Source organism: Podarcis filfolensis (assembly GCF_964270895.1).
Source record: "Podarcis filfolensis genome assembly, chromosome: 15".
Taxonomy (NCBI): domain Eukaryota; kingdom Metazoa; phylum Chordata; class Lepidosauria; order Squamata; family Lacertidae; genus Podarcis; species Podarcis filfolensis.
Window position 1 is genome coordinate 1342739 of NC_139618.1, and position 26009 is coordinate 1368747.

The window sequence follows — 26009 nt, forward strand, 5'->3', positions numbered from 1 at the left end:
GGGTTTCGGAAGTGGGGCGCCCACCAGGCTCACCCCCTCCCCCACAATCCCCAGAAACAAGCCTGTTAACTTAAGCTGCTTTGGCAACAAAACCAACAACAAACTGGCATCAGGGAGCCAGGCTGCAAGTGGACATCTTGAGGATTAAACTGATTTGAGAAGCTGGCGGGGGGCACTATTCCTGATCCTCCTTATTGGAGGGATATAAACAGACACACAGTCCCTGCTGCCTCCCTTCGCATAAACAGACCTCTCACAAGTTCTGAACCTCAAAAAGATGTTATCTAGTTTCAGAAAGCACCTGGGTCAGTCACCATCCGCTCCAACCCAACACCACACAGGCCCAGCTTTTCATAGGTGGCCATTAAAAAAACTTAACAAAATACAGGCAGTAGCCGTGCTTCCTGCTCGCCCACTGTCCGGCAACTCACCTCCCTCTTGGGGGGTTTCCAGTCACTGCCCTTCCTCTTAGGAGGGTGCTCTGTCTTTCTCCCGAGGTGAGGAAGCTATGTCAGGAGGTGAAAATTAAGTCCTCCTCAGAAGGAAGCCTTTATTCTTATTTGCATTTATCTCTTGCATTTCTACCCTACCTTTTTTCCTGCAAAGGAGCTCAATGTGGCAGATAGTCTCCCTCCCACCACCCGCATTTAATCTTCACAACAAACAACCCTGCGAGGTAGGTTAGGCTGAGGGACAGGGACTGGTCCAACGCTCTAACCACTATGCCACACTGGCTCCCAGTGTCAAGATTTTTAAAAACAAGTCCCTGTTTTATTATTATCTGCTCAAACGAATTGGGGGGGAGGAGAAGAGGAAATAGGTTGTTCCTGCTCCAATGGCTTGGGGGAGGCGGTGCCTTCTAGCTTTCTTCTCCTTGGTGCAGTGGTGATAAAGCTACCGTCCTCCACCTCTGCTGACAAGGGCATTGAACATGTGGCCCCCCAGGTGTCGCCGGACCCCCAACGCCCACTCGTCCCAGGGATTATGGGAGCTGGGAGCCCATAAACATCTGCAGAGCTGCATAAGAGGCTACAGCCACTCCCCACAAGGAGGCAGCAAAATTTACCTGTCCTCCGAGGAAGCCACGCGCTTGGCTTCACTCTCACCAGAAGGCACACCCAGAACAGGGACTCGCACAGAGAACATAGCAGGCGGGGGGGGGGGCTCTTCAGAGGGCAGGCACTTTGTATGCTTACATGCCCTAAAAAGTAAACCTTTTTGGTGGGGGTGGAGAATGTTAAAGAGTGAAGGAAAAGTCCATGCCACTAGAAGGCCTCTTCGGTTCTGCTGCATTAACAAGGGGCTGCTGCAACCAGCCCCTCCGCTTCAGGGATCCTCAGAACCTCTGGCTGTGCTATCTGGACTATGAATCACTTTAATTAATATTTACCAAAGTGCCTGAAAAACTCCCTTGCCTTCTCTGTTTTTCGCCCTTGACATTACTCAGCCAAGCTGCTGCTGGATGATCAATGCTTCTGAGGCCGTTGCTCCTTCCCAGCAAGGCAAGGAGGGGGTGGGGAAGAGAGCCTGACGGCAGCAACTCCAAGGCCTAATTGCGCATACATTATGCTGTTAATTATGCAGTTGGGTCCGGCTGGGTATAAAGCGCCACATTCTGGAGGTTGAAGTTTTCCAGGCTTGACGTGGTTTTGAAGGTGGGGAATCACTCCCCACATTACAGCACGGGTCTCCACCGCCACCTTCCACAGAGCCCCACCCTGCTTGGCAGAGCAACCTGGGCCAATGCAATCCAGGCAGGGCAAGTGGCGCAACCTTTATAAATTATGCAAATGAGGTGCAATCCTGATTACTGGAAACCCTATCCTGCTTACTTTAAATTCTGTCCTGATTACTGGCAACCCTGTCGGGGCTACCACCTCAGGCACCTGTGATTTAGCCAAGCATATCTTTCATCGGGTCTGTACCTTTGCAACCTTCAGCAGCAGAGAAGTTCGGTGGCAGAGCATCTGTTGCACAAGCAGAAGGTCCCAGGTTCAATCCCCAGTGGGACCAACAGGTAGGGCTGGGAGAGACTCCTGCCTGAAATCCTGGGGAGTCATTGCTGCCAGTCAGTGCAGGCAATTGAGCTAGGTGGGACTAATGGTCTGACTCAGTGTAAGGCAGCTTCCCGTGCTCCTAGATCCTTGGGAAAGTGATCTCCAGGACAACCATAAATATGTTCCGCTTTCCTGTGAATGAGGACACACACACAGCCCTGATTGCAAACCACAAGACCAAGAGCCCTCAGTCGTGTGACCCTAAAAGCGCCTCTGACATGAGAGAGAAAGAACTGAAGGACCGTTACATCTTCCCTTTAACACAGAACAGCAGGTTTTGTGCATTCCTCTCCCCTACTTCTTCCCTACAGATGCTACATGATAAATAAAACCAGGCCTTGATTGCTTCTTCAACAAATGCAACAGGCACTTTCATTTACTGTCAGAAGCAGCAGCAGCAGCAGCAGCAGCAGCTACAAATTATTCAAAAATTGCAGAACCTAAATGTAAAACCCCCCACAATGACAACTTTAAAAGGGACAGGAACAAAACACAGTAAGAAAGAACCTCGAAGCTGTAGCAGGCCTTTTTCTTTCCTTTACAAACATTACAAACAACTAAGGTTTAAAGGCAAAGGGAAGACTTAAACTACCTGGCAAGTCATGTTCCCACTAAAAGGGCACTGGTGAAGACAGGCTGCAATGATGAGCATGACTTTTTAACCAGACAGCTTCTCTCTTGGACACTGGGTGGGAGCATGAATCATTATTTTGTCCCCATCTTCTCTGCAACCTAAGACTGTTCAGGAGGGATGTCCAACCTGTGCCCTGCCCTATATGGGGCTAAACTTCTGCTCCCATTATAGTTGATCAACAGTCATGCTGGCTACTGGGAGCTGGAATCCAACAACATCCTGGATGGCCACAGCTTAGCCATCTTGCCTCACAGTTTCATATGGAACAATATTTGCAAATCATTGCTTGCCTGATTGCCTACGGAGAACGGAGTCACGGCCAGGAGACTAAAGAAGGGAAACTTCACAAAAGCTGGCTCTCTATTTAGGGCATCACTAAATTCATTCTCTCTGTCTTTTCTTTTTTAAAGTGGGTTTGTAACTTTTGTGGACTTACTTACAAGGGTGCACAACACTGCTGAGATTCTTTTGAGGTCAGTCTTGCTGTTAAGTCCACAAAAGTTACTAGGCCATACAAATTCTTACAAGCCTCTCTGCTTTTGTGATGCTTCAGTGGTTGCATCTTTTGCCAATCTGGTGACCTCCAGATGTTTGGGGACTAAACGCCCATAAGGGAGTCTTAATGCTGTACACCGTTCTGACATCTTTTAATAACCGGCAGTACATAAACTGAATAAATAACAATAAAAATGAATAAGTCCAGCCAGGATTTGTGGTCCTAAATACCTGGAGAGGACCAGGTTGGTACCCAGCTCTACCTCCCTTTTAAATCAGAACCAGTGAAGGCAGTAACTCCTGTAGTGCAGGGGGCTAGATGACCCCTGAGGTCCCTTTCCGACTTGACAATTCTGGTTTTATAACTCCCACTGCCAGTTGCAGAAACCCCACATCCATTCTGGCATATTGTATTTCAAGGGAGCTGAATTTATCACCTTAGATGTGAATTGAAGAAAGGAAAGGCAGTGGGAGAGAGAGAAAAAAGCAAAAGGAGATCACCAATATATTTGAAGCTGTTCTTCCAGGCAGCTAAGGAAAGGATGTGTTTCCATGAGTTGGAGAGGAGGAGGGTTATTATACATAGCTGCTTGATCACACATACCTGCCCCATCTCACCTGCTCCCACCTTTGCTCCTGTGGCTCCAAAGTCAGCTGCATACAACACTCAACACCTCAACCAGGATGTCTGCTACAAACACATCAACAGGCTCTTTCTGACGCCTGGCAACTTCTTTTTCTTTTAAAGAAGAAACCTGAGTTGGTTGCCCTTCCACTAGTTGCGGCTTCCGGATTTCAACGGCCCAACGTTAATATTGCAAGCTGATTCAATGTGCCAGTAAGTTGACACCCTCACAATTTACAACAGCCTGGAGGGGTAGCTGATCACACTTACGTTGTCGTCCTCTCCCACTGCCTCCAAGGAGACTTGTGGGAGATGATTCCACTTCAACTTGCAACCACCCTAGGAAGCAGAGCAGGCCAAGAGATGCTGGCTTGCCAAGGGCACCAAACAGGTGAGATTCAGTGCTTGGTCAGCAGCTGAGATCTGCTCTCCTGGCTGGCAGTCGCAAATAGTCCTCCTTGCCCCACCGCGCAGGAACAGAGTCTGACTGCTGCTCAGGAGCAAAGTCTACAAGAGAGGGAGAGCTGCTAACTCTGCACACCCTATCATTTAAAAAAATATATTATTTTTTACTCTGTTTTGGGGGAGGGTTGGGAAAACACTCCCACCTGAACCCCTGGAAAGCCAACTGCTGTCAGTCAATGTGGACTGTACTGAGCCAGAAAGAGCAATGGGCTGGCTCAGTGTAAGGGAACTTCTTACATTCCTATGAAAGGTCAGGTTTGGAGGTGGGGGTCCTGGCTGCTCTTCCGAGGGCTTCACTACCTTTGCTGTAATAAGCGAATCTGTAGAAGGCCGAGCACCTCAGCTCCTTTCTATCACAATTTTAAAAGCCCTCCTGCTCTCTGTCAACATCCCAAAAGCATGATGTACAGAGCAAATTTTGCCCAAACTGCAGCCATCCTTCCTCCTCGCCCCCCCCCCGGCCCTTTCTTCCCTTGACTTTCCTTTCTTAGCTCTGATGCTTCTATGATCTAAAGTCACAATGTCCCTCTAACTTCTGATTCACAGGCCAGACAGAAATCAACCAAGATTAAATCAGGGAAGATTCAGAAGGCTCAATTTGCCACAGCTCTCCCTTTAGATTTCGGCATACCCCAGGCTATCCCTTCAACTCGTGACAATTTGCACCTCTCCTGCTGCAACGAGCACCCTCCAGACCCTTGATCCCAAGCTGGCTCCTGGAAAAGGAACACCCAAACAACACCAAAAACTGGGGTGGGGGTGGGGAATGCAAGTCATTCGGAGACCAAATGAGCAAGCAATAAATTCCCCGTCTGCCATTTCCCATGCCTACTTGCCCAAGCAGCTTCTGCTTCAGCTTCCAGAAAGAATGTACAAAATCTGAGCTGCCACAACAGGAACGCACAAACAGAATGAACTGGAGTATGGACCATCAACATCATTTTATTATTTGTACCCCCCGCCCATTAGACTGGGTTGCTCCAGCCACTCTGGGTGGCTCCCAACAAAATATTAAAAACACAGTAAAACATCAAAACTTAAATAGCTTCCGTACACAGGGCTGCCTTCAGATGTCTTCTAAAAGTTGTATAGTTATTTATCTCCTTGACTTCTGATGGGAGGGTGTTCCACAGTGTGGGCGCCACTACCGAGAAGACCCTCTGCATCTTAGAGACATTAGCTTTCATTTCAAAGCAAAAAGACAAGCCTCTGACCCTTAAGGTTTGGAAGACAAGCTTGAAGTTGGGAGCATGTTACCTGGTAAACTCTCAGAAGTCAAGAGGACCTGCAGACCTTGAGGGGCAGAGCTCCAGCGCTCTGCAAATCCTAGGAGGACATGGGAAGGGCCCTGCAACTGGGTCAGTCCAAAGGCCAATTGAGTCCAATGTTCTGCTTGGTAGCTAACCAGATGCCCCAATGGGGTGCCTGGAATCAGTTCCTGAGTGAAACCACGCTCTCTCCAACAACCTCTCTGTGTGCCTTGCAGAAGAAGAATGCAAGCATTTTTGTTTGTTTTAAAAAAGCAAGCAAAAAGTGAAGGTTGCGAACAATTCTCATGGCCTGCTTCCGTAATTACAGATAAGAGTATGGGCAGTGTTGTGTCTTGAGCCTTGGCCCAAGAGTCATTTAGCTCAGCATCACACTGCTAGTCCAATTCTCCTGACAGGGAGACAGAGAAATATTTGGTAAGCAGAACCAAAGACAAGGATCCTAGACCAGTACCCATTCCCAAGATTATTTAGAAACAAGGGTCTCTCTGCCCTTGTGAAAGTGCAGCTGGGCATGGGCAAGAGGGGGTGGGGAGCACCCACTGACTGTCCCAGAAGAGGGAGGGGAATTTTTTTTGCACACCCTCCATTACTAGGCATTTTTGTGAATCACATAGAGGGGAGGGGAGATAAGGAAACACAGAAAGGCTTTCTATGTGGCTGAGGTCACGAGCTCCTTTAGATCCAAGATTGCCCTTCAATTAATACACACTGAATACAGCATTAACAAACGCTTCCCTTTCCTCTTCCAAGTAAAAGAAAATTGATTATGCTGCTGCTGATTAGTTTCAGGAGATCAATTCTGAGAGCCAACACAGTTCCTTCCTTGTCATGAGTTCAATTTGGTCAGCATGGTTGACTTTTGAGAATAAAAAGCCAAAAATCAAAAGGACTGCGCCATGTTGGTGCCAATGAGGTAGATGCCAGAATTCTGCAGCCTTTCCCCAACCCACTTCACAATGACCTTTGGCTCTACAATTCTACAATGCCCACCATACTTGACCATTGGCCAGGCTGAGGGGAGATGATGGCAAATGAAGTCCAAAGACACTGCCAGTGACTCTAGAGCAACATTCACCAACAGGTGCCCATCAGCCCCAAGGCTGCTCTAGACCATACCGCAGAATACTTTGCAGCACACCAAAAGCGGCCAGCCTGGGAAAGAAGCACTCAGCAGAGCGCCTCAGCGGGACCAACTCATATCGCTGTGCAATCAGGCATACGTAAGAACTCTCTCTTCCATCCAGTGGATGGAAAACCTAAATGTTTCCAATGCTTCCTTGGCAAGGCAGCTCAAAACGGAAAGAACAACATATGCAGTGGGTTGTCTCTAGGTCACCTCAACCAAACTAGTGCTCAAATCAGGTGGCCGCTAAGTTCAAAGATAAATTGCACAATTAAAACCAAAAAGCAGCCACAGGCTTATTTAGACGCCTCGCTAAAAAGGACCTACATATTTTTAAGGAAACTCCACATGCTTGGAGGGAGGGAGTGTTCCTGCTTTATTTTAGCTCAGGGACACAAGTACATCCATTTTATTTCATGTTTGTAAGCAGCCCTATTCCTCAGATGCAATAATAGGTTTAATAAAGTAAAGTCAGCCCATGAGAGACGCCACACTTTTTTACACTCTGGATCCAGACCGTTGCTTCTGCTGCACACATACAAACCGAACTTAAATGAAGGTTACATCTTAATAACTCTGGGTTTACCAAACTACTACATGCAAGGATCAAATTTTACTTCTCAGCCATGAATCCCACAGCATTTGAGCTGTAATCTGTTCAACCTCAGACTTAAGATACCTTGGGCAAGACACAGTCCAATCTCATTTTTACAACCTGATCTTTATCATGTTTAATCAGAAGTAAATTCCAACGAGTTCAATAGTTAACCCCTTGAAGCTGTGGTCTCTTGCATGCTTCCCTTGCTTGGAAGGTAGCCATACTGAACTCAGAAGAACTTACTCCCACGTAAACATGAGAGGAGCAGATGACCCACATGATTACAACAACCACCTTGTTGTGTGATCTGCAGTGTTCTTACTTGGGATACAACCTGAACTGAATTCAATGGCACTTACTCCTAGGCAGATGGAAGTAAAATAGGGTTGCCATACGTCTGGAATGTCCTGGACATAGCCGGAATATGGCAGTTGGAAACAATGTCCAGGCAGAAATTGCAAAAATGTCTGGGAAAATCTGTCTTTATTTTCTTTGAGAATCTGCAAAAAAGCTCAACAACTTTGGCCAAAAGACAAAAAATATTAGGGGAGGCAGCACTTTGGCTTTGCATGGTTTATTGGTTATAATGGAGGCAAAAGTGGGGGAGGCAGGGGTTAAACAGGCTGGAAAAAACCCGTGACACACTTCATGGAAAGTCTCAAGGGAACTGGAGGCAATTGGGGGGGGGGTTTAATGGAAGCATAACAAGCATGGCCCTCAGTTGTTCAAGGTCAGCAGTGTTTTTAGAGATACATATGTAGTGAAAAGAAAAATCAGATCAAAGCAGTACTTACTTCTGAGTAAATATGCATTGGATTAGGCTGTATAAGAGGGGAAGAAGCAGAATAAATTCTCTTATTCTGAGGAGGTTATTTGACCAGGCTTGTTAGAACAGACCACCATCAAAACCTTACTTTGCTTACAGCAATTTCCTTGACTTCAGACACAGAAAAATGAATTTTGGGGAGGTGGAGGGGAGAATAAGAAAAGGGAACCAGATCATTTCACCTGCCACTCACATCCCCCATCCCGTGGCATTTGTCAAAAGCTGTTCCTCCATTTATCACTTGTGTAAAACCAAAGGTCATCACAAAACATTTATCAAAGCTGTGGCACTCTTCCTTTTAATAATAATTTTAGAAAGTCAGCCTCAGACTCAACCCTGATGAGCTTTCTTGCTCCTCAAAGACTTCTGCACCCCCACTGCAGCAGGAGGGGACTTGGGCAGGGGGAAAGCCAAGCCAATCAACTCCCTGCAGGTAACCTCTATCTGCATCGCTAGCTCACCTGTAAAATGGCAAGTGAACAAGAATAGCAAATGTGCACATAGGGCTTGAGGAAGTTCTCCTAACACACCCCAAAAAGGCACAGGCAGGCCACAGACAATGCCACAACCTACCTCACTGCCAGCGTTTGCCAACTGGGTGCCCTGAAGGTGCTGGCTGGGGCTTATGGGAGTTGAAGTCCACAACATCTTGAGGGCACCTGGCTGGGAAAGGTCATGATATGCACCTTAGGAGCCAAGGAGCTTTCTGACTGTAAAAACAAGAGTCCAAAGAACTAGGACTCGGTGCTTTGTCACTGAGCTATGATTTCCCACCCTCCACAAAATTCCTGAAGATATGAACACAAGACTTGAGGGGCTCATTCTCTCTCAAGAAAATTACACATATATGATCAGGACTGGGGAGGAAAACATCTAGAAATCTAGCATCAGTTCCTAAATGGGCCACAATTGTCCTCCAACCTTGAGCACGGTTGGGGCTTAAAGTACTAGGAACTGGAGGGGAAATGTCTCAGCCCCACAGGTCACGAATTGGGACCCTCCAGAAGTTGTTGGGACTCTGGTTCTCATCAGCTCCAGCCAGAATGGGATGGGAGCTGGAGTTCCTCCTGGGTATGATCATTTAAACACCCAAAGAGGCCAACTATTTAGGCTTCTCAATTTGGTAACTATACAGCATCGCTGACATGTGAGATGCATACCTCGGGTTTGTGATGAGCATATATTTATAAGCAGCTGTCCTCAGTTTTCGATATCTTTCTGGTACAGATGGCCATCAAAGCTATCAACCGCCCTAATTACCAAGGAATCGGTCCTCCACTGATCCCAGTATCTCATGCTGAGGAAAGGTGATGTCCTGTGACAGGCTAACTTGCCCCAACAAAGTTTTCCAAGTATGTGGTAGTAAACATCCCCACTCCCCACAAAGATAGGGAGACCATAAACTCAACATGGAGATGGGGTAATTGAGAGCAGGGGCAGAACTCTTACCACTTACAAGAGCAGCAGGAGAGAGTCTGTCCAGCCTCCTGTTCTCACAGGGCCTAGCAAAACGTCTCTTCTGGGAAGATCACGAGCAGGACCTGGGCACAACAAAAGAACTCTCCCCATTCAGGAGTCCCAGTAAATCAGTATCATCAATGGGGCTAGGAAAATTCTGGTTTGTGGCATCACAAAATTCTGGTTTTCAGCTTCACAGAAAGTGTAGAAGGATTCACAGCTCAGGGGCAGAGGTCCTGCTTTGTGTGCAGGAGGTTGCAGATTCAGTCGCCAGATAAAAAGGGATTGAGTGCTGGGAACAATGCCCCTCTGCCTGGAAACCTGGAGGCCTGCTGCTGCCAGTCAGAACAAACAATTCTGGTTTAGATGGGACATAAATCCTGACCCAATACAAGGCAATTTCCTATTTATTTTTGTAAGTACCAGAATCCTTACACGTTCAGGAGCACCAGACATTCATCCCCACTACCATCCCCAGTTCTGGCAGCAGATATGTAGCCTGAGGAAGGGAGAGGCTGAGTCCATGACAGAGAGGAAATAATCCGAACTGGCTTTTCAAGCCAGATGCAAAAAAGGCCTCTGAGCGAGGCCGAGAATGGAAGTGGCAGCTTGATTAAAGCTACCTCAGCTCCCCGTGACAGAACCGCCCCTCAGGCAACCAGCCATGGAATTTCACATGTTTGCAAACTCTGTATCAAAGGGGTGGTGGGGGGGTGGTTTTTTTGGAGAGGGGCGTTGCATAATGAGAGTAGGACAAAGTGGATTTCCCCCTAGATGGCACCCCCACCCCTGCTCCCTCAACCCATTCACATCATCTAAATTTGACTCATCAGACACTTCAACCGAGGCGGAGAGAACTGAGAACACCTAAAGAAATTTAGGGAAGGACCCTTAAGTGTAATTAAATCAGCCAAGCCTAGTCTCTCAATTCCAGGAGAAGCCAGAGGTAGTCTCCAAAAGGCACCTGTTCTTTCTGTTACTTCCCCTAAGAACAGCGGGGAGGGGGGGCTGTCTCTCCAGGCCCCACCAAGACCAAAAACCAGCATCTTTTTTGTTCCCTGCCTCCAAAATCCACAGAGGATATTGAATGTCTCTGTGACAGAGGACAGAAGCAGGACGTGGTGCCTTCCAGGCCTGCCTGATGCAATGTCACTACCAGGGGTGCCCTTGCTGGGAGGGGAGGGAGCCTTCGGATCTGAATTCCTGCCACAAGGGAGCTGGGCAAAGGGACCTAAACAAGGAGAGCGTGGGGACTATAGGGCAAGTCTGTTTTGTAAAAGGACACATGTCCTAAATTGAATTCGAATTAAGTTTGAATTTCAGGAGAGCCTTGGACTGGGGAGGCGTGGCAGGTTAGACTGGCCAAGACTTAGGGGGCTGATATGTAGGGGCGGGGAAAGGTAGCTAACTTACTGAACAAACCAGGTTCACTCAAGGCAGTTGCTCTATAGCATTAAATAGATTTTTAGCGGAACCTGCCTCCTTGACCAAACAGGGGTATGGGGCAAAGCAAGGCCCTAGACCATCCCTTATTAAAAAGAAATAAAAATTACCATGTCTCCCCCCCCCCGCACACCTTTGGAATGAGACCAAACCTTATTCCTACTGCTACTAAAGGTGGACACACGCACACGCGCACACACACCCACACCCAATTCAGCATGGTAGAAAACTCAAGAGGTGGTGCAGGAGGGGGTCATATCCAGGTAAAGACAGCAGGCAAGGCAAGAAGACGAATACGGGAGAAGAATGGAATTAATGATGGTGTCAGAGGAACAAGGAGCCAGGCTGAATTCTTTTTGGGGGTGGGGGAGAAGGGTGATGCCTTAAGGAGAGGAGAGAGGCTGCAAGCTGAAAGGGGTGGATATTGGTGATGCAGGAGGATATGGCACTGGGGAAAGATTTATGGGGGGGGGGAAAGACCTCAAGAGAAAGTGGGGGCTGCAGTTTGCAATGGGGGAGAGAAGTGGAGTAAGTGCTTGAGCTGCAATGCAAGCTGTACTTCATTGTGGGAGGGGCAAGAGGCCCACCTCACACTGGGGGGGACCCAGCGGAGGCAGCTAGTTCAAGGACCCAGGTGTGGGGAGGGGAGAGAGAAATGATGCAAGAGCAAACATGAGCAGCCCCAGCTGGATTTGTGCAGGAAGGAAAAGGAAAAGAAAGCAGGAGCCCACCTGATGGAAAGAGGAAGCTGGTGAGGGGGGGGGAGAGGCTGCAAGTTCAAGAGGTGGGGGTGGCTGCGATGGAAAGAGGAGACTCTGATGGTGCAGGAGGAGGAGGAGCAACTCAGGCCGGAAGGGGTTTTTTGGGGGGGGCTTCCCTAAGAAGCGAGGAAGCAGGTGACTTCGCAAGTTCAAAATCGGTAGGCAGATCAGCAGGGGCAAAGAAGGAGGAGGAGGCTCCTCAGCAGCAGCGGGATTGGGGGCGGGAAGAGGCCCCACCGACCCCCCGGGGGCATTTTTTCTTTTCCCTCTAACATTCATCTTGATACTGGGATTGGGGAAGAATGACAAAAAGGGGTGCGGGGGGAAGAGCAGCAGATGAGGCTACCATCTTTATCGAAACAAATTTTAAAATGGGGTGTTTGAATTTGGAGCAGGCTGAAAAAAACACGTGTATATATAGATATATAGATATACTGTACATATATGTGAATGTGTGTGGGGGGGGGATAATCCTCTGTTCCCCACCTCAACAAATGCAAAATAAATGGGAGGGGGGATGGACTTCCCCCAGGTCCCCCTAATTGCCCCCCAAATACACAGCCCCCCTCCATCGTCCTAAGCCCCCCTTAACATCCCCATTAATTACTCCACAAATACACAACCCCCCCAATTATCACCCCCATTAGTTACCCCACAGTCGCCCCCCATTAATTCCCCCCCACGCAGAGAGGCCTTGCGTGCTCCCCCCCCTTTTCGGGTGGGTTTTTTTTTGCCCCTCTCCCCCCAGGTAGGCCCTCCGCCCCTCCCCCCACCGGGAGCGGGAGGGGCGCCTGGCCGGGCCTGAGGAGAGGGGGGGAGGGTGTCTTTATAACCGCCCCCCCCCGGATGAGCCCCCCCCGGTGCAGCTTCCCTCCGCCTCACCCACCGTGGGAGCCCCCGCCCGGCCCTCATGGCGCCGCCGCCCGCCTCGCCTCGCCTCTCCTCTGGCCGCCTTCAGCCGCCGCCGCCGCCGCCGCCGCCTTCTTTCCCCTCAGAGCCGGCTCGGCCGCTCCCCCCCTTCTGCGCACGCGCCGCCCGGCCCAGAAGAGGCTCCTCCTCCTCCTCTTCCACCAGCACCGCCTCCAAGAGGGAAGGGTCACAGCAGCAAGAAGAGCACGCGGACACTTCCGGCTCTCTGTTAGGGGCTGGTGGGGGTGTGGTGGCGAAAGAGAAGAGAGGCTCGGCCTTGAGGTTTGTTCGTTTCTGCGGGTTCGGAGCAAGGCGAGATAACAGCTTGAACGCGCACGTGCGCGTTCGTTTCCATCACACCCACCGTATCTCCGGAGGTCAAATGGAAACCGGAAGTGACGGTTACGTTGGGGTTTTTTTCGTTTGAGACGCGGACCTTTCCTTATCTCTATGGCTTTTTTGTGCCAGTCTCTGCATCGCTCGCTACTGTGCTATGGAGGAAATGCCGGTTTTGACATCCTGGTGCGCACGCGCAGCGCATGCGCTCTCTTTTCCTCCACATCCGAGCACATGCTGGCTGGGGGCTGATGGGAGTTGTAGTCCAGAACATCTGGAGGACATCCGGGCTGCCCTACCTTGTGGCCTATTGAGTTAGGGTAGAGACACTGTAGCAGCCCTATATATTTTATCTTTAGTAATTATTATTATTATTATTAATTATTATTATTTTATTAGTATAATTATTATAATGCCCCAGCTTCAAGGAGCTGGTGTACATGACCCTCACCCCCTTTAAAACAACCCTGCAAGGTAGGTTAGGCCAAGAGGCAGTGACTGGGCCCCAAGGTCACCCAGGGAGAGCTTAATGGCCAAGTGGGGATTTGAACCCTGGTCCCTTCCAGGTCCTAGTGCGAAACTCCAACTACTATACCACACTGGCCCTTTCTCCTCATTTAATAACTGCATAAACTGTTTAACTTGCTTTTAAATGGCGCAAGGTGCTTTACTGTGAGCCACCCTGGGCCCTTGTGTCAAAGGTCAAGGAATAAATCTTATTATTTCATTGTGACCTCTGTTTTGAGAGAGAAGGTGGGCGGTTAAGAGAGGACACGTTATTCCAGGTCTCCGCTGCCACAGGATAAAGCCACGCCTGTTAGCCAGATGCAGCAAACTATAAAGAGGAATTACGCAAAGGAGAGGGCCCAGGCAGCTGTTGCAAAATGGAGAAGAACAAAAAGTACCCATTGCTCTGACCAGACCCAACGATGCAATCCTACGTGGGCATACATTGACGCAAGCTCTACTTGAGTTTCTGTGGGGTTTTGCTCCCAAGAAAGTGTGCCTGGCGTTGTAGCCTCACGCACCTGACATCACGTTGAAAAATCTGTCTAGTGTCCATAGTAAAATGGTTACATCTTCACTAAGTGCCACTGGACTCTTGGTTGGCAGCAAAAAAGGCGCAGACACCTCACACCAGGCATGCCTGTAGGTCAGGATGGATGGGGGATCTGTGGTCCTCCAGATGTAAAATGGAGATTGCCAAAGCAAACCGGAAGCTGAGAGGGCAGGGGTTGCTTTTCATTGTACGCCTTTAGGTGCCAGGTGAAAACATCCCTCTTCAGACCTTTGGCTGATTACATCCAATATCCATTTAAATGTATTTGGGGCAGGGTTATTGGTATGTTTTTGTTCTTGTAGATCAGAGTTGGAAGGGACCACGAGGATCATCGAGCCCAACCCCCTGCAATGCAGGAATCTTTCACCCAATGTGCGACTCAAACCCATGAGCCAGAGATGTATATTGTGTTATTTTTATCTTGTATTTTTATGTTGTGAACCACCCTGAGAACTATGGGTAGCGGGATGGTTCACTACTACTACTATAATCTGTTTTCCTCAGCCATTAGAAAGGATGGGCCCTCCTAGAACAATGGCCTTTATCCATTTCGCTCTGTAAATGCCCACAAAAGATTGACAGTAACCCTAAATAATAATTTTTTATTATTGTTATTTATTAGATTTACATACCGCCCTTCATCAAAAGGGCAATTCACAAGATAAATCCGGACTAAATAATCTAGGGCAGGCATGTCCAAAGTCCGTTTCGGGGGCATAATCCGGTCCACCGGTCGGCTTAATCTGGCCCCTGTGGCAGTTTATTTCCTGGGTCAACAACTTTGGTCGGCCCTCAACTTCATCATATCTGGCCCTCTTTGAAAAGTTTGGACACCACTGATCTAGGGCAACCACAGATCAGTTTGCAAAGCGCTCTTGAAAAACTGCCCAGCACTGCTTTACAAAAAGGCAACCCATTAAGGCTCCCATTTTACAGATGAAGGGCACTGAGACTGAGATCATTAGACCTAAGTAGTAAGGGAAAACAAAACTGTTGCCTGAGTGACCACTTCAATTTATTGAGAGCACGGCAGCCGCATCAGAGCCCAGAAGGGTCTCTGGCTGAAAGAGACAAGCCCTTGCCCTGACTCAAAGTGATGCAGACAAACTAGGATGGGAGTGCCAGGCTCCAGGCAGCAGCTTCTGAAATGTTTGCGTCTCTTCTCCTGCTAGCACAGAGTGAAGCCTACACCCACCCCAGGCAGCAGTCACTGTGCGAGCCAGAGAGAGCGTGAGATTCAGCCGCATGATCTGGGGGTCCACATCGCATGAAACCAGGGAGATGTGCATGTGCGCAATTTCAGTGAAAGATACGCATTGGCAACCTGGCACTGCCGTTTCCTCCTTGTGTATCATCGTTTGCTGGCTGTGGGTCCATCTGTAGTACTTCCCTTGACACGACACGCACCTGAAATGGGACCTGAGTCAGGAGAGCCAGGCCGCCCCCTGCAGGCTTTGGGACAGGAGAGAAGAAGAAGTTGGGAAGAAGTCCTTGGGGCCGGTTGCTGGCGAGACCCATGAGCAGGAAAGCAGGGCCTTGTCGTTGGCTTGGAGTGGCCCCTTCCATGGCAAGGCCGGGCTGCTGCAGGGGGAGCGACGGCTCTCATTTCTTCACCTGCACAGAAAGCTTCAGGTGCACATCGCAGAGGAAAGCGTTCATCAGGTCAGAGCCGGCTTCCTGGGCGATCTTGCTGATCAGGTGGCCGCGGGAGCCAATGAGCATCTTCTGCTCCGGGGGAAGGCGAAGGCCAAGGAGAAAGGAGTGTCAGTGGGAATCGAGACAGCTTATCATTTGTGGCATCACAGCCTAGGCATCCTTTTTTGCTCACCCTACCCCATTCCCCAGCTGAGAAGCTTATCTGTAACTACAGAAAGTTTATGGGGAAGAAGGCTTACATTAGAAAGTAAGAACAGCCTGCTGGATCAAGCCAATGGCTCATCTCGTCCAGCATCCTTTGGTCATAGGGGCCAACGGAATGCCCCAATGAGAACTCCCCGAGCAAGATTTGAGCACAACAGCCCTCTCCTCCCCATGGGGTTTGCAGAAATCAGCATTCAGAGAGCACTGCTGCCTCCAACCGCCATCTTGGCTAGTAGCCATCAATAGCCTTCTCCTCCTCCTCCTCCATGAATTTGTCTAACCCTCTTTCAAACCCCCCAGGTTGGTGGCCATCACTGCCTCCTGTGGGAGAGAGTTCCACAGTCTAAGTATGGGCTGCATAAAGAAGGTCTTCCCCTTTCATGTGTCCTGAATTTTCCAACATTCGTTGTTTGTTAAACTGCTCTGAGAATTGTAGTTCTGTGAGGTGGGAGGGAATAGGGGAGCAGCCTAAAGATTCTCAGCAGGCTTAGCAAACCACAGTTCCTTGAAACAGCCTCGGCCCAGTAGACCTGAAGGAGCGTCTCCACCCCCATCGTTCAGCCCAGACACTGAGGTCCAGCTCTGAGGGCCTTCTGGCAGTTCCCTCCCTGCGAGAAGTGAGGTTACAGGGAACCAGACAGAGGGCCTTCTCGGTAGTGGCACCCTCCCTGTGTAACACCCTACCATAAGAAGTCAAGGAAATAAACAACTATCTCACTTTTATAAGGCATCTGAAGGCAGCCCTGTTTAGGGAAGTTTTTAATGTTTGATGTTTTATCGCTTTAATAATAATAATAATATTCTGTTGGGAGCCGCCCAGAGTGGCTGGGGAAACCCAGCCAGATGGGTGGGGTATAAATAAATTATTATTATTATTATTATTATTATTATTATTATTATTATTTAGTTCCCATGATTCTTTGGGGGAAGCCACAGCTATCTGAAGTGGCATGAAGCTGCTTTAAATGCCTATGGTGGAGACGGTCCCTCTCTTCATGGCCACTACCATTACTGCTTTGGGATGGAGGTTTAGGGGAAAAAATAGCCACCCTCAATGCCAAATTGACAGCTTGGCAGAAATGTTTCTCTTGGCTGGTGGCGGGAGGAGAGAGACACCTTCTGACCAGGTACTCACCACGTGCGTCTCCTTCTGGACTATCAAATTCTGCACGATGACCAGCTCCCCGCCAGGCCCCTCTTCCCAGACCTCCGTCCTCTGCAAGGAAAAGAGAAGGAGCCCTCAGGTCTACAGTGGAGGGGAGCGCACATGCTAGGATGTGTAAGGAAGGGAAGAAGGGGATAGGATCCCAACCCATCACCTCCTGCCCCTCCCCACCTCACCTGGGTCACTGTGTAGGGCACTTCCTCAGGCAGATACTCGAGAAGCTTCTCTCGGATGATGTTATCACAGACCTCCTGCGGGGTCTGGGTGGTCAGGACCTCGCTGTGGAACTCCCAGGGGCCTGGCCTGGCCTGCTTCAAAAGGTACCTCTGTTGGAAACAAGAGCCAGGGTCAGGCCAGGAGGGTTGGACTAGATGTCCCCTGCAGGTCCCTTCCAACTCTACAGTCCCATGATTCTTGCATCACTGCCTCTGGGGGGCGGAGGGTGTTTGGCATTTTGATTTTATTTTATTTTCTATACCACATTTACATCACACCTTCTTTTGTGCAAAGAGCTCAAGGTGGTGGATGTGGTTCTCCCCCTCATGATCTTACCCTCACAACAACCCTGTGAGGTAGGCATGGTGGAGAAAGAGAGAGAGACTGGCCCCAGGTCAGCCAGAGAGCTTTGTGGCTGAGTAGGGGATTCGAACCCTGGCCTCCCAGCTTCAGACCAATGGCACACCAACCCAGCCTCCTGTTCTATAACAGACCTGGAACAACTTGGGTCCAGGGTGCCTCAGGCCCTGCCTGAACCCTTCTATCGCTGCTCAGGCAAGTGAGATCACCTGCAGGAGCGCCACTGGCCGTTCCTTTTATGGGAAGGCTCGTCTGACAACAAGAAACCGAGGCTTCATTGTGATCGGCCCAGTCTTGTGGAACTCTCTGCCACTAGAGATTCAGCAGGCGCCCTTTCTGTGCTGACTTTTAAACGCCTGCTGAAAACATTTCTATTCTGCCAGGTCTAACAAGGCAAATAAGAAGACATCCTTCCGCAACGGTTGATTGACGTCTGTTTTTAATCTTCTAATTCTGTAAACCGCTTTGATATATTTTTTATGACACAGCAGCATACAAATATTATTTATGCATAAAACAAATAAAAGCATTATTTTGATAAAATGCAAGGCGGGGCCAGCCTTTACTCTGTCCTGTCCCCCCATCCCCCCAAAGGAAATTGTTGCCAGGCAGAAGTCTTCCCTCCCGACCAGTCCTACCTGGAGATGCTACTGGGGACTGAAACCTAGGACCCACCACATGGCAAAGCAGGAACCCCAAGCATGACCCCAAGCAACAGCCCTGCGATTTACCTTCAGAGTCTCCACTTCCTCTCTCTCCGTAGCAGCCAGCATAAAGATCTCCTGGAAGCTGGGCCAGCCCTTCCTGGCTTTCTCCCTCACATGTTTCCTGTTCTCCTTTGCAGGAACTGAGTCTTCTGCAGCCTCACTGGCTTCACCATCCAAAACGGAGCCAGGCTGAGTCCCTTGATCTGCCTCCAGATGCCTAGTCTCTGGGGACAGGTGTTCAGAGGTCGCTGACGCCTGGGTGACCTCAGTAAGGGAGTATGGCTTGACTCTGGACTTAACTTTCAGCTTCTTTCCATTGACGACCCCCTCGGTCAGCTCCGTCACCAGGTACAGCAGGAGAAATTTCTTCTTCAGAAGGTCCACCTGAAACAGAAGAAATGGGAGGGAATCAGGAGTTGCAGGAATGTATTTACTTATTTATTTCCTAAAATTTATGCACCACTTGATTGCGGGGAGGAAAACCCTCAAAGCAGTTTGTGAAAAGATAAAGCTAAAGCAACAATAGACTAAAGGCAGATTAAAACACCTTTTGACTTCCTAAACATCTGGCCAGGCTTGTCTAAACGACGTTTTTAGCAGGTGCTGAAAAATGTGTAGCGAAAGTGCCTGCCTGATGTCAATAGGCGGGGAGTTCCAAAGTGTAGGTGCTGCCACACTATATTACAATTGTGGAATGAGTAGTATGTGCCAGCTGTAATGGCCAGTTCTCTCAACTGAGGTGGTTGAGGGGCCTGGTCCCTAGCCCCTTGGCTCAACTGAACTTTATCCCTTCGCCAGAATTTCTGGCTTGCATTGTTGCCTGAAAAACATCGAAAGAAATCTCAATATTAGTGGCATCTAGGGAAGATGGCACCAGCAGCTCCAGGGGTAAAGCAGAACTGGAGATGAGTGGCATCGAGGCTGCAGGATGCCAAAGGCATGGTAAAAAATAGCAGTGAAAATGAAGATGCAAGTCTAAGTAGCAATCATATATATGAATGAGAGAGGAAGACGAGATTAAGGTTAGAGCTGCATAGATTAGAGAGGAGATCTATCAGCTAAAGCATTTGATAAGAGATGAGGGCAATTTTAGTCAAGGGTGCAAATTTTAACAAACTGCAAGCACCCTTGATTTTTTTCTGCAGCTGTTTTTGGTTCTGCTGTGGTTTCTGCACCACGGGACAAAAAAAGAACCTTTTGGCAATAAATGGAAATTGTTGCTATATTACATTCTCTAGCCCTGCAGCCCATCTTTTTGGGATAAGGAAATTGGGCACACTCACCTTGTTCAAGACAAGAACGCTGGGAAGATCAGGGAACCGAGCCAGACACTTGAGCACCTCTGGATGGAGGCGGTTCCGGGTATAATGGTCCGAAACATCCACAAGAACTAGCACTTCAAAAGAGGAAGTGGGGGTTACAAGGTCAGCTTGGGTCAACCTTTCACTCCCAAGCAGCAGATAGCCACCAGCCCATGTGGAGATTAAATGAGGAGGGGGAGGATTATGAAAGGCACCTTGAGTTCCATGGAGAAAAAAATGGGATATAAAGCAATGTCCCCCCCCCCCATTTATATCCCCACAGCCTTCTGAGATAGGACAGGCTGAAATATAGTGACTAGCCTGGAGTCACACAGTGAGTCATGGCCAAGTGGAGATTTGGACCTTGGTCTCCCAGGTCCTAGTCCAACACTCTAAGCCCTGCACCACACTGGGACACTGGTACATCCTTCCCACCATCACCACATAAATCACTGCAGCAGCAAAGGATGGCGACCACTAAGTGGTCCAGGGGTGGCACGATAGGAGGCAGAGGTCAAGGGAAGGAAAGGAAACCAAGCCCCTACCTAGGTCTGCATTCTTCAAGCTCTTACAAGGGTCGTAAAGCAGAGTTTTTTCCAACTGATGCCTGAAAGAAAAGTTGAAAGAAACACACAGCGTGAATTCAGTACTTCCCAGCCCCAAGAGAAATGCTTCTCTCCCAGGCTCCAGTTACTTCTATACCTTTTGGCTTTGAGGTGTGTGGTGAGGCCTGGAGTGTCCAAGACAACCTAGGCAAAGAAACAGAATCAAACCACTTAAAAGGTTTAAGAAAAGTCTCAGCTGAAGAAATGAATTTGCTCATTGAGAACTTCACTGAAGGAAAAAAAAGAGAGGAATTCCTGCTATAAGGGAGTAGAACAGAATACTCCTCAATTAATGAATGGTAGCTCTGCCGTCAACCGTGGTAGCTGGACATGGAGTCTCCATGTTTTGCAGTATCACACCACCAAATGCCAGTCGCTGTGGGCAAACAGCACCAAACCTTGGCATGTGAGTTTCACAAGGCGTGCCTGGGGTGTTGGGGCAGGGAGAGTGCTTGGGCCAATTCTTAATACCAACCAGCTGAGTATCGTCCTTTGTGATGACGCCCTGGGCATTGCGCCTGGTAGTGTGCACCTTCTTGGAGACAGGCAGGACCTGTCAGGGAGAGAAGCCAAGGGGTTGTATAATGCAAGGGAGTGCTGGAGGGCGGCCCCAATCCTCCCACACCCATGGAGGCTGTGCGCTCCAGCTCATTACCTTCCGTCCCAAGAGCTGGTTCGACAGGGTCGATTTCCCAGCATTTGGAGCCCCGATGATGGCGATTCTCAAGATCTTGGGATTCTCAGGCTGATCCGGCTGGTGCCCCAGCAAAATGTCTTGCTCAGCTGCAGAAAGAATGCCCGGACATCTCTTGCTATTTCCAGTGGTTTCACATGAACAATCTCTATGGGACCTCAGTGCTTTGCGAGTCCCAACAGATTAAACTAAAGGCTTCCACATCCAGAACTAGGCTAATTTTGTGATTGCAAGTTGTTTTAAACTGTTTTTAATATTGTGTTTTAATGTTGTAACCCTCCCTGGGACCTGAGGGTGAAGGGTTGGCAACTAATAATAATAATTATGATGATTAAAGGTAAAGGGACCCCTGACCATTAGGTCGAGTCGTGACCGACTCTGGGGTTGCAGCGCTCATCTCGCTTTATTGGCCGAGGGAGCCGGATTACAGCTTCCGGGTCATGTGGCCAGCATGACTAAGCCGCTTCTGGCGAACCAGAGCAGTGCACAGAAACGCCGTTTACCTTCCCGCCAGATTGGATCCTATTTATCTAATTGCACTTTGACGTACTTTCAAACTGCTTGGTTGGCCAGAGCAGGGATCAAGCAACGGGAGCTCACCCCGTTGCGGGGATTCGAACCGCCAACCTTCTGATCGGCAAGCCCTAGGCTCTGTGGCTTAACCCACAGCGCCACCCGTGTCCCTACGATAATATACAGTAATTTCAATCAGCTTCTACCAAAGGAAATCAATTTCGGCCTGCTACCCAACCATAACTGACAAAAGTCAAGGTTCACCTTTAAAGGCGCTCAAAGGCGGTGGGTGCTGACCAACCAAAGATGGGGCATCTTCTTTAGTAATCCCAAGGATGTAATCTAGGGCAGAGTCGTTTCCATACAAGCGAGCAGGGACAATCCTGCCCTGATGGGATGGGTCCTTCGAGAAATGGAGGCTGATACCTAAAGCAAATAACAAGAGAGAAAACCAGCATTTTAGAAATACTCCTATGGCAGATCAAGGATGTGGTGGGGAAACCTCAGGACCAAGAACCCAGAATGTCAGGCATTTGTGGGGGTTGAACTTGCTCTGATACAAGCTGAACTATGGGTGTGACGGCACAGAATGCTGGCAAGCATTACAGCTACTCATAAGAAGATAAGAAGAGCCTGCTGGATCGGGCCCAACTAGTCCAGCATTCTGTTCTCACAGTGGCTGACCAGATGTCCCAATGGGAAACCTTCAAGCAGGATTTGAGACAAGAGCCCCCTCCTGGAGTTTTCAGCAACTGGTATTCAGGCATATTCCTGCCTCCAGCTGTGGTGGGCAAAGCATAGCTATCATGGCTAATAGTAATTCATTTGTCTACTTTTTAAAAGCCATCTAGGTTGTCAGCCATCACTGCTCCCTATGGGAGTGAGTTTTCCAGTTTAACTATGCACTACATGAAGAAGGATTTCCTTTTCACTGTCCTGAATCTTCAAGCATGCAACTTCATTGGATGCCCACATGTTCTAGTGTTAATGAGAGAGGCAGGAAAATTCTCAGGAACCAAAGAGTGTTTGCAGTCAATCTGCTGAGAAAGAAGGGGAAGGAGGAGTACACTTTCCTCTGGTGAAAGCAGGTTCTAGAAATGGAAACACTTTTGCAGGCAGAAGGCTAAGGAATACAGTGGTACCTCTGTTTAATAATAATAATAATAATAATAATAATAATAATAATAATAATAATAATTTTTATTTATACCCCGCCCTCCCCAGCCAAGGCCGGGCTCAGAGCGGCTTACAAGCAATAATAAAAACAAATTGAATGATTACAACTTAAAAACAACATTAAAATACAACATTAAAATATTGAAACATTAAAATATTATTTACAAACTTAATCCATTCCGGAAGTCCGTTCTTAAACTGAAACCATTCTTAAACTGAGGGGCGCTTTCCCTAATGAAGCTTCCCACTGCTGGTGCCCTTCCACAGTTCAGCTTCCGTTCTTAGACCGAGGTAAAGTTCGCAAACCAGGACACTGCTTCCAGTTTTGTGGAGTTCGTAAACCGAATAGTTCGTAAACAGGGCTGTTCTTAAACCGAGGTACCACTGTACAAAGAAACTCCTGGAAGCAGGGCTATTAAAGGCCAGGAAGCACAGAGGCACTATTGGCAGAAAGAAGGAAGCTAAGGCAAAGGATTTTCATGCAGAATAACAGGAGGAGAAAAGGGCAGCTTGCTTATACTGAGTAAGGCCAACAAACAGTATTGTTTACTTTGGCTGGCAGCAACTCTCCAGTGCTTTAGCTGCTAGCTGGAGATGCTACTTGGAATTGAACCTGGAGCCTTCTGCATGCAAAGCAGGTGTCGTGCCAGCACTTAACATATAATTAACGAATGAATGAATTGCCCATCCTTCAGCCTAAGCTCCCAGGTCGGCTTACAGAATTAAAAACAATATTTAAGACCAGTGGCCCTTTCCCTAAAACTAAAATGGCTTTAGCTTTGGGCCTTCTACTCGGCCGATCAATCTACAGATTAATCCAGCTTCCCGCCAGTGAGACAACCTCACAGCATGCGGCGGCGAGTTCCAAAGATTAACCAAGCCCAACGCCACCTGAGCAGGGGCAGCGCGACCACGGCCTCCCTCTCCCCGCCGAGGCCCCAAGTCCAGCCAGGCCTAAGGCCCGCCAGCCACGCCGGGCCAGGCCCGCCGCCACCGCCGCCATGGCAACCACCGGAGCGCCGTCGAAGCTCAAGAAACGCCTCAGCGGACGGGCGGCGCCATCTTGGCGGCACGAAATGCATTCTGGGAGGGAGGGGAAAGAAAGCAGCCGTGCAATCTGATTGGCTGGAGCGGCGGAAGAGGGGAACCATAGAGAGCAATGGTGGCGGTGGCCAGAGCGGCTTCGATGACGGAAGTCGGAGGAAGAGCCAGGAGCAACTGCTATTGTTGTTGTTGTTGTTGTTGTTGTTGTTGTTGTTGTTGTTGTTGTTGTTGTTGTTGTTGTTGTTGTTGTTGTTGTTGTTGTTGTTGTTGTTGTTTCACAACTTACTACACCCTGAGGGGTGAGCTTAACTCTGTCCCCCTCGTTCCAGTTCGCCCGGGGAAAACAGGAAGGGTCACCGCCGGAAATAGGAAGTGATGTCACTTCCGAAAGAGTATCCATTGCATATCCGTTTTTCCGCAGGGCGGCCGTTTTCAGTCACGTGATCACACTTGAATCCGTGCAATTCATTTCCCACGATGAACAGCGCAGTCACTTCATGCCAGGGAATAGACGGAAGGCGGAAGAGACGGGAAAGCGCTCACAGAGTTGCGAGACAAAACCAAGCCTCTGAGGACGTGGACGAGGAATGAAGTTTCCTGGACCTGGGAGACGCGTCTGTCTTGATATAGGGAACCATTTGCAGGGGAAATGAAGAAAAACATCAATAAGCATCGTTGTTGCTGAGTCGTGTAGTTGTTAGTTTACAGATCAGTAGGCCAGCGCAGAGGGGGGTCCTGTCTGGAAGTGTCAGAGCCAAGCAGGGAAGCTCCTAAGCTGTAGGGGAGAGCGAGAGAGGAGGACTGCGGACCGTCTCTCCTCTCCCGCAGCAGAACTGCAGATTTATTCCTCTTGCACTTCCTTGCTAGAGCGATCGTCAAGAAACGGCTTTGTCGACAGAGCAGGAGGCTGAGCTCACTAAGCTTTGCAGAAATATTAAAACAAACCGTTTTGTTAAACGAGTAGGGGGCTATCAGGGGCCTGCCAGCCACAACGCCCCTCTTCTCCCGCCCTCCCGTTGAAGGCAGCAAATGTCTCTGAATGCTTTGTTGTTGTTTAGTCGTGTCCGACTCTTCCTGACCCCCTGGACCAGAGCACGCCAGGCCCTCCTGTCTTCCACTGCCTCCCGCAGTTTGGTCAAACTCATGCTGGTAGCTTCGAGAACACTGTCCCACCATCTCATCCTCTGTCGTCCCCTTCTCCTTGTGCCCTCCATCTTTCCCAGCATCAGGGTCTTTTCCAGGGAGTCTTCTCTTCTCATGAGGTGGCCAAAGGATTGGAGCCTCAGCTTCAGGATCTGTCCTTCCAGTGAGCACTCAGGGCTGATTTCCCTCAGAATGGAGAGGTTTGATCTTCTTGCAGTCCATGGGACTCTCAAGAGTCTCCTCCAGCACCAGAATTCAAAACCATCAATTCTTCGGCAATCAGCCTTCTTTATGGTCCAGCTCTCACTTCCATACATCACTACTGGGAAAACCAGAGCTTTTTCGGCGGTTTGAATCCCCGCGATGGGGTGAGCTCCCGTTGCTCGGTCCCTGCTCCTGCCCACCTAGCAGTTTGAAAGCACTTCATGTGCAAGTAGATAAATAGTTACCGCTCTGGCGGGAAGGTAAACGGCGTTTCTGTGCGCTGCTCTGGTTTGCCAGAAACAGCTCAGTCATGCTGGCCACATGACCCGGAAGCTGTCTGTGGACAAACGCCCGCTCCCTCGGCCTATAAAGCGAGATGAGCGCCGCAACCCCAGAGTCGTCCGCGACTGGAACTAATGGTCAGGGTTACCTTTACCTAACTTATCTTGTAATTTTAATGGGATTGTATATCCCAAGTTGCTCAGGAAAGAGTTTGTGTCTCTTCCAGCCAACTCACCCTTTACAACCACCCTGCAAGGCGAATGGCCCCAGGCTGGCCTAGGGAGCTTCATGAAAGTGAAGAGGTCAAGCCCAGCCTCCCTTTTCAAGGTCTCTACTTCCCATTATTTTCCTGCTAGCCAGGTGATGCCGTTAGCATTAATGTTCTGAGCATTAACGTTCTAGGACACATGCTCCATTCACAGGGAGGGGCCCTTTTAGGCCTCACCCCCCACCTTTCACAAACCACCCTAAAGCCGACCCAGTGTTCCCAGGGGGTTGTGGATTTAGGTGGCGAGTGGACAGTAAGAGCTGTTCGACAGCGGAACGGTGTTGTGGACTCTCCTTCCTTGGAGGTTTTTAAGCAGAGGTTGGATGGCCATCTGTCAGGGATGCTTTAGTTGAGATTCCTGCATGGCAGCAGGGGGTTGGACTGGATGACCTTTGGGGTTCCCTTCCAAC

At 49.1% G+C, this 26009-nt stretch overlaps 2 protein-coding genes across 8 annotated transcripts in view; both read right to left on the bottom strand.

Moving 5' to 3' along the window:
- The window catches only part of FAM222B (family with sequence similarity 222 member B), a 29468-nt gene extending 16684 nt beyond the window's left edge, over positions 1 to 12784 (bottom strand). For 2 of the 6 annotated variants that reach the window (XM_083587749.1, XM_083587750.1), the window contains exon 1: positions 12643 to 12771. The gene's annotated coding sequence lies outside the window, so the exon portion shown is untranslated. Of the gene's footprint in view, positions 1 to 5533; positions 5865 to 12642 lie in introns of those variants that run through there. The other 4 variants (XM_083587747.1, XM_083587751.1, XM_083587752.1 and 1 more) reach the window with 4 other exon arrangements.
- A 1859-nt stretch (positions 12785 to 14643) lies between these two features.
- On the bottom strand, positions 14644 to 23747 carry ERAL1 (Era like 12S mitochondrial rRNA chaperone 1). 2 transcript variants are annotated; one of them, XM_083587832.1, is made up of 11 exons: positions 23550 to 23747; positions 21747 to 21908; positions 20931 to 21058; positions 20751 to 20828; positions 20373 to 20419; positions 20216 to 20277; positions 19653 to 19765; positions 18394 to 18753; positions 17263 to 17412; positions 17057 to 17137; positions 14644 to 15789 (listed from the first exon to the last, which is right to left on the bottom strand). In XM_083587832.1, the coding sequence occupies exons 1-11, from the start codon at positions 23659 to 23661 to the stop codon at positions 15664 to 15666; spliced, it is 1419 nt and encodes a 472-aa protein (XP_083443958.1). In that variant the 5' UTR covers positions 23662 to 23747; the 3' UTR covers positions 14644 to 15663. The 2 variants fall into 2 exon arrangements, with proteins under 2 accessions (XP_083443958.1, XP_083443959.1); XM_083587833.1 differs by having other exon boundaries at positions 14644 to 15786; positions 23550 to 23745.
- Between the last annotated feature and the right edge of the window lie 2262 nt (positions 23748 to 26009).